The sequence below is a fragment of the Buceros rhinoceros genome, unplaced genomic scaffold (assembly GCF_000710305.1).
Source record: "Buceros rhinoceros silvestris isolate BGI_N320 unplaced genomic scaffold, ASM71030v1 scaffold4945, whole genome shotgun sequence".
Lineage (NCBI taxonomy): Eukaryota > Metazoa > Chordata > Aves > Bucerotiformes > Bucerotidae > Buceros > Buceros rhinoceros.
In genome coordinates this window covers 7,516-15,960 of record NW_010412195.1, presented here as the reverse complement: position 1 = coordinate 15,960, position 8,445 = coordinate 7,516, and the positions used below count along the sequence as shown (strand labels likewise).

At 38.3% G+C, this 8,445-nt stretch overlaps 1 protein-coding gene across 1 annotated transcript in view; it reads left to right on the top strand.

Annotated features, from left to right (window-relative positions):
- Window positions 1–7,669, top strand: part of LOC104493581 (follistatin-related protein 5-like) — a gene marked incomplete at its 3' end in the record, with an annotated part of 62,496 nt that extends 54,827 nt beyond the window's left edge. The window contains exon 4 of the mRNA XM_010136292.1: window positions 7,549–7,669. Coding sequence (XP_010134594.1) covers window positions 7,549–7,669 — 121 coding nt within the window. The remainder of the gene's footprint in view (window positions 1–7,548) is intronic.
- Between the last annotated feature and the right edge of the window lie 776 nt (window positions 7,670–8,445).

The following is an 8,445-nucleotide window of genomic DNA, read 5'->3' as shown; positions in this document are numbered from 1 at the left end:
AAACAAAATGTGGTAATGTTTTATAAATTTTTTTTTGTTTTTTTTTTTTGGGGGGGGGGGGGTGTAGTTTTGTCTGCAGGATATTTGAAAGCTAATGTGTTTGACAAAACTATTTTTATTACCTATTGGTTTACCATGTGTAAACAGGATAGTTTGTAATAAGAGAAAAAATTACCTCACAGAGCTTTTGCAGACTGTATAAGCCTTGAAAACGCTCTACCTGCTAAACTATCTCGCTCCTGGGTAGTTCCAAAATACACGGAATGGAAAATTCGATGAAAATTTTAGTAATATGTGAGTTTAAAATGTGTGTGTGTGGGTGGTGGTGGTGGGGAGTGTTTAAGTTTTGGTAGATTCTCTTGAGTTAGTAAAGAAACAACCTGAGAACATTGTTTCTGTGAAATAAGTGGGTTTTGTTACTTTAAGATAAGCATAGTTCAGGACCCAAAGATATGAATTATCATCAACATAAGAAAAGGGGTTTGCCCTCATGAAACTAAAACTGAAACCTGATATTTTATGCAATAGAAAGACCAAAAATTCCAGTAAACTTGATAAATGTAACCAAAAGTGTTAGGAAGCTAAACAATTGAAAAAAAATTCAACCTTATCCCAGTGTAATTATGAAGACGTGATTTTTTTGGAAGCAGGAAAATTTAGAAAGTATTAAATTTCTTTGCACTCTTCCCACAAATAAAATGTGTTTAAAGAAAATAGAAAAGGGTATGCCCTTGCCAAGCTCATTCCACAAATCTGACCTTCAAACTGGGTCAACTTACAGTGGAAATTGTGTCAGTTCTTATGCTTTTTTGGGGCCTTCTAGTACTTAGATATCACTTTGGAATATGTTCTGACACAACTAAACTGCAGAGTGCAAAGCTGGTTTCTTTTTGCCACTCTAGCTTGGAGTGTAGTAATTAATACATCTGCAGTTAAAGCTGATTTAAAACAAAATAAGAACAATCTGGGGGAATTGTAATAAACTGTGGTAATTGGGTAATTATTAGAAGTTCATGCCACTGGTTATGATGTTAAATTGAAAAATATATGAGAAATGAGTGTCAAATAGCTTTATCCAATTAAGTCTGATTATATAACAATTTGTTTTGTTAAAAAGGTGTAGAATTTAGATGGTATATGAGTCATTCTGAAGATCTCTGTGTGTAACATGAACCTATTAAAAAGACAGCTGTATCAGAGCATGCTGAAATTTCCATTTAAAATAAGCTGTATCTACGCAGTTGGAGATTTTGAATGTCTAAATAAATTAGCAGTCTTTACTGCGGATTCATAACAAGACAGCATAAAGTTAGAGGATTTGGGGGAAGTAAAAGATCAGTGTTGTTTTATGGCTAGCCTCAAGATCTCTATTACTTTGACAAAGCTATCACTTACGTCTAGTTCATGTCTCCCATGTGAAAGATCCAAATTCTCTTCACGCCACCGTCCATGTACAAAATACAGTTGTTGCTCTCACCGGTGGTGTAGGACTGAGGGGTTCCATGGCACTTTTCTGTTTGGTCCCTCTTCAAGTTCATAGGAAGCTTATAATATTTTTAGGTCTCAAAATAGCAAAAAGAATTTTTAATCAACTCACATAGTTTGAAAAGCACAAAGCTGCAGCATGTTTTCCATAGCATAATGGATTTTACCATTCATTAGATGTTACTGTTTCCTCAGAAAGGGAAACTGCAGTCCTTACTGGTTCCAAGAGAATAAAGGAAAAAATCATATATCTCTACTTTTCTTAAATAGGTAGAGCGTTATTCTATTTATTTCTAGACAGTGAAATATTTTCTCAGATTTGCTGAATACAGACAAATCCTGTTTAATTCAACAAATGGTCGGGGCTCATGCATTACAAAGTCTTATTTTAGGAAGAGATGATGGAAGGTCATGTCTGCATTGACTGTTTGTAAGACAAGCTTAGGAAGATATGCACAAAGACTTCCTCAAAATCTGGTATTTACTTAGATGTTCTGAATTGCTTACAGAATGTAATGGATAATGTTGGTGTTTTTCCCCATCGGTGGTAGAGTGGTGTTAGCAAGATTACCTTGCTGTGCTGAAAAACAGCCTTGGTAAAAATCACTTTTTGTTTGTTTCCAGACTCCTCAGTGTCAAGAACCAATGAAATATTTACAGCATCTAATTGTAGCTAGGAAGTTTCTTTCCATGGTCAGCAGATAGAGGAAGGCGGTAACTCAAATAAGCAAACTTTGCAATGGGCAAAGACAGATCCACTGAACTCTCTGTCCTAGGAAAGGATTTTGCTACCTTTTTCTTTCTCAACTGACTGTAAAAGAAGCTTAGGGAGATTAATTTCCCTTGATTAAAGATAGCCTGCGTTAATAACCACAAATTTGTTGTCTGGTGTTACATTCTTCAGAAAAGGGTTCATTTAAGATCCTGTCAGTTTCTACTGTACATACTATAATATCACATACTATATTACACTGTGTTCTTTAAGCTTTGACTTGGTTTACAATTTTCTGTCAGACTGGTTCTTCAACCAGTGGATTTACACAAGACTCATGATTTGTTCTTCTTTCAGCTGTAAAATACAAGGCTGAGAGAGGGTATGCAAAATTTGTGCTTAGGAAATCTAGGTTTTGTTTTCCCTCCTGAGCTAGAACAAAAGCTTTAACAACCTTGGATTTCTACCAAGTGCAGTTATTCTCAGATTTCTTCATGGAATTTAATTTCTTTCTGACATGCAATAGCAAAGTGAAGAGTTGCATTGCTCTGCCAAAGTGAACAGAGAAACTGATTACTTAGAAAATAGGAGTTGTAACATTGACATTAGTGTGAAAAACCTGAGCTGAATTCATCTGGCAAACCAAGCATACAGCAATAATTGTCTTCAAAAATGTTTACAGTTAACCCTCAAAAGATTATCTGCTCTCTGTCTCCTTGTAATACAGTGAGTAATGGATCCTGAAAAATATGTAAAGTACGAACAAGAATGCAACGTTAGTAGTATTGTTACTTCCATGAGTCAAGAGAAATCAAATGCAGAAAGTAAAATCACTGAACAGAACTAGTTCTCTTCTAGCTCAAACCAGAAGAGTGAGCTTAAAAACAGGAAATTTCAAAAGAAGATTCTTTAACAAAACAAACCTTAAACTCAGTATAACAATAAGCTAGGCACACTTGTTCTGTAGTTGTAAAAAACAAGAGCAGAAAAGCCATCATAAAATTCAAACTCTCAGAGTGATGAAGTGATGATGCTGTGTGGGAATCCTGTTGAAACACTGATGTCTCAGTAAAATAACCGCAAAGGTGTTATTTAAATTTCAGTCTACAAGAAGATTGAAGATGTTATAGTGAAAGACAGCTTGAGTCAAATACGACATAAAATCACCGAGATTGTGTTCTCTGGGAGTGGGTACCTCGGTCCCTCGACCCTTAACACTGGGAAAGAAAAAAACCTGGAAAGTAGGGACTGAAAAAAATCCAAATAATTTGGGAAAGGGGTAGGTCAGGACATGGAAGAATGTCAAATAGTCGTAATGGACCGATCTAGCTCAGTATTTTGTTACTGATAATGTTCAAAGGATAGAATAAAAGAATAAGGCTATTACATAGTAATATTTTTATCAAAGTTCTTTACTGTGGAGCTTACAAACTCTGAGTGAGGTATTATAGCTGAGTTTTCTGTTTTTAAAAGCTTTTGATAGACTGTTCTGTGAATTTGAGGAATTTACAGAGGAGATTACAAAGTTTATGGAGAAACAAATAAGGAAGAACTAGTTGAGGATAAAAAGGTCAGGGCAACCTTGGCTGGAGTGACCACAGGAGGCTAGAGTTGAGGAGCTTAAGAGGAGGCAGCAAGGCTAAAAGCAGGAGCACAGCCCTGGACTTCAGGAGAGCAGACTTCAGCCTGTTCAAGGACGTGCTTGGAAAAATCCCATAGAAGACAATGCTGAAAAGGAGAGTGTTGATTTTCACCTATCACCTCCTCTATGCTAAAGAATGGTCTGTCACAACGAACAGAAAATCAGAGGCAGCCAGAGGCCTGTATTAATGAAGAAGGTGCTTCTGACAGAACTCAAATCAAAGGTGGACGCAACGACAGGTGACCCAGGGAAAACATGGAGATATTGAATGTGTGGAAGAGGAGAGGCGAGGAGAGGCGAAACCTCCCCTTGAACTGAATCTGGTGAGGGACATGAAAGGTTTCTACAGGGCTTCAGGGCTATACCAGCAGCAAAAGGAAGGCTAGGGAACATATGGGCCTGCTACTGAGTGGGGCACAAGACCTGGTGACAAAAGTAGAAGAGGCTGACATACGGAAAGCCTCCTTTCAATGGTCATTAACTTGCCTTCAGAAATCCCCGTTTACAAAAGCAGTGCTTCTGTAATGAATCACTGAATCTAATGAGACACGTATGTATTACAACTTGGCGATTCTCCCTGTTCTAATGAATTGGACACCTACTGAATACTTTGGGCTCTGGGTGTAAGCCTGTATGTGTGAATATTTGAGTTGTATGTAATTGTAAAGAGTAGATGTGTATAGTTCATAGTACCATATATCGTGGTTAATCACAAGGAAAGGATACATTAAGTTATTTCAAGATTTTAAAGACAATTTTAGAGGCTATTTATTTATGTTAAGGAGTATAAAATGGCTATAAAGTGACTATGAAGAAGTTCCAGATAAAAATAAAAATAAGATTGTATTGTATACGTAAGAATACTGAGAAGCTTTGAAACAGCTATTTAATATGCAAGAAAGGTAGCTGATTTTATGATGGACTATATTAAGATTAGGCGTACAATTATAGAGCATGGATTTCCCTTCAGGAACAGGGGCTCACCCAGCTCATAGAATCATAGGGTGCTTTGGGTTGGGGGGCACCTTCAAAAGTCATCTAGTCCAACCCACCCTGCAGTGAGCAGGGACATCTTCAAATAGATCAGTTTGCCCAGAGCCTTGTACAACCTGACCTTGAAAGTTTCCAGGGATGGGCCTTCTACCACCTTTCTGGGCAACCTGTGCCAGTGTTTCAGCACCCTCATTGTAAAAAACTTCTCCCTTATATCTAGTCTGAATCTTCTCTCTTTTAGTTTAAAACCATTTCCCCTTGTCCTGTTGCAACAGGCCTTGCTAAAAAGACTGTTCCCATCCTTCTTATAAGCTCCCTGTAAGTACCAGAAGGCTGCAATAAGGTTTCCCTAGAGCTTTCCCTTCTCCAGGCTGAACAACCCCAACTCTCTCATCCTGTCTTCATAAGCAAGGTGCGCCAGCCCTTTGATCATTTTTGTGGCTCTGTGGACCTGCTCCAACAGGTTCATATCCTTCCTGTGCTGAGGATGCCAGAGCTGGCCTCGGTACTCTGGGTGAGGTCTCACCAGAGAGGAGTAGAGGTGCAGGATCACCTCCCTCAACCTGCTGGCCATGCTTCCTCTGATGCATCCCAGGATATAATTGGCTTTCTAGGCTGTGAGTGCACATTGTCAGCTCATGCCCAGCCTTTCACCCACCGGTAACCCCAAGTCATTCTCCACAGGGCCGCTCTCAAGCACATCATCCTTCAGCCTGTACTGATACCAAAGATTGACCCAGCCCAGGTGCAGGACTTTGCACTTGACCTTGTTGAGCATCATGAGGATCACAACTTGACCTTGTTGAACATCATGAGGTTCACATGGGCCCACTTCTCCAGCTTGTCCAGGTCCTTCTGGATGGCATCCCATCCCTCAGGCATGTCAGCTGCACTAATCAGCTTGGTGTCATCTGCAGACTTGCTGAGGATGCACTCAATCCTGCTCTCTATATCATTGATGAAGATATTAAACAGCACTGGTCCCTGATGGACAGCACTTGTCACTGATCTCCATCTGGACATCAAGCCATTGACCACTACCCTTTGGATATGACCATCCAACCAATCTGTTATCCATCAAACACATCAGCATCAAATCTGTATCTCTCCAATTTAGAGAGAAGGATGTTGTGGGGGACTGTGTCAAAGGCTTTACAGAAGTCCAGAGAGATTACATCTGTCTCAGGTAGGGCAGAGCTTGGCTCCACCAGTCTATCTCTTGCTCAGCCTTCCAAATGCTCCTTAGGCTTTCTACTTCCTCTCACAGCTCTGCCACCAGGCAGAGCAGATTGTCCGCCTGGTCTCATCACACATAACTGTTCTTACTGCTGCTACCCATTAACATTGAAAAACTCTGGCACTTGCAGCCTGAGACCTGGACGGCTGCATGTTTTCGTGGGATCCTGGTCTGGTTGCCACATCCATTCTGGCGAGCGCAGAGGGCAGAGCTTTCTGCTGGGTGGAGAACATAGCTAAGCTCCTTCTGAGAGGGTGACGACCACCAGTTTAGCTTACCTCTTGAGCTGGTAGAGCTTTCAGCATCCTTCAACACCATTCCTGTGCAAACTGCTATGCAAACTGCCATGAAAACTGCTGTGACATGCTCTGGCTGATGCACCATGCTCTGTTTGCCTGCTCTGTTCACAGCGCTCCACAGATAGCAAGGAAGACCTGGCATAGCTTTCCTAGTGTGAAACTGACTGTGTTTTACATGTTTTAGATCATAGTTTATACACTCAAATTTCTGAATTAAATATTTTACAACAAAAACTGCCCACTAGGTTGAAAGACATTTTTCATAGTTTTACATTTCTAATTTGTATTCTTTGTTCAAATAATTTAATTGCTGGTTTATGCATAGATAACAATAAAAAGATTGCTAGGTGAGACTGAGGAGAAACTGTCAAGAATTGTCCTTGAAAAAAGTAAATCATGGCATATAATGTAGAAAAAATCCCCTCCTAGATGGATTTGTATAAGCACTTTATAGTAACTGATACGTTGCCTGGAAGAAACTAGGAACAGGTGGACTGTTATTTTAGGTTGGTCCTTGCAGACATGAAAAATAACAAACAGAAATAGAACACTATTAAATGTTCCATACATTTTTACAATAATTGGCATGGTTTACAAGTGGATGTAAATTTTAAATTATATTGCATTAATTAAAATTGAACTGGAAATCAAAATGATGGTCGAATTTTGCACTCTAGTACAGTGGAGCCTATGTGCCAATTAAAGATATAGTAAAAGGTGAAGTTAAAAATCCTGACTTAAACTGAAGGCAAATGAGGGGATTTTTTCTGTATATCTGCTCATTTTGAAGGATTATCACACTTTCACAGGATGCCATTTACCTTATTACATTGTTCAGATATTTAGTTTTCCTGTCTGATCAGATCCAAACCTAAACAGCTTTTTGTCTGCAAATAGCTGTCGTAGCTGAATAAACAAACATATTTCTCCTGCAGAGTTTAAGTAATTGTTAAAACAAAAGTTGTATTTTCTTTTACAGACACAATATATGTGGCAAGCTCAAACCACTCCAGCATTCAAAAATATAATATTTGGGTTTCAGTTTACTGTCAGCTATTTTGGTTTAATATTTGTGATGTTTGATATTTGCATCACAACTTCATGGCCAAGATGACGAGCATAATTACTGTAGAGACACAGGCATAATTATGATAACCTTGTTTTTAATGTTTCCCGGTAGGATTTTGGAGATGATGGGTCCTTGTACATTACTAAGGTTACCACAACTCATATGGGAAATTACACCTGCTATGCTGATGGCTATGATAAACTCTATCAGACTCATATTCTCCAAGTGAACGGTAAGGAAAAATATTCTAATTACCAAGTCGAGAGAGGCTTGTATTTGGATTTTGTTAAGCAGATCTGTTCCTGTTGGTTTTACTTTTTTTATATTGTGGTGGTACTTAGCAGATTTTTTTTCCGTATTGTTTTCCTATAAATAACCTTTCAAAACAATAAAATGTAATCACTTTAATTTATTATTTCCATATGAATAATAGTTATTAAAAGGAGTAAAGACAGTCCAGAGGACTTGCAGTAAACTGTTCACCTGTGAGGATTTTTAGTACGTTATCTGCAGAATACTAAGGGGGTTTATATATACATATAGATACATACAGATGGAGTAGTTTTTTACTATTAATTTAGTAATTCTGGAGAGCACACTGGGAAAAACAAATGCATAGGGCCCTTGTGTTAAGAATGTTGCATTTAATATGATATTGAAAAAATGCACTAGCCTTAAAGTTTTGTAATTGATACAGGCTTCCAAATTCACATTTATTATTTTGAATTCTAACCATGATTTCAGTAGATTAACTCAAGGCATCTGTATTTTAAATTTTGAACTTTACATTTTCCTACGTCCTTTAATGTCCTAAGAATCACTTTCCAGAACTCTGTACTTGGACAAACCTAAATGCAATTTTTACTAGTGCCCTGAAGACAAGCCTTCTCCTTCTCTTGAACAGTAGAACGCTATACCCCTTTTTCTTACATATAATTTTTTTTGCCTCACCTAAAAAAATCGACTGCACAGGCCTGAAGGGTATGCTCACATTTACCCTTCCCAAAT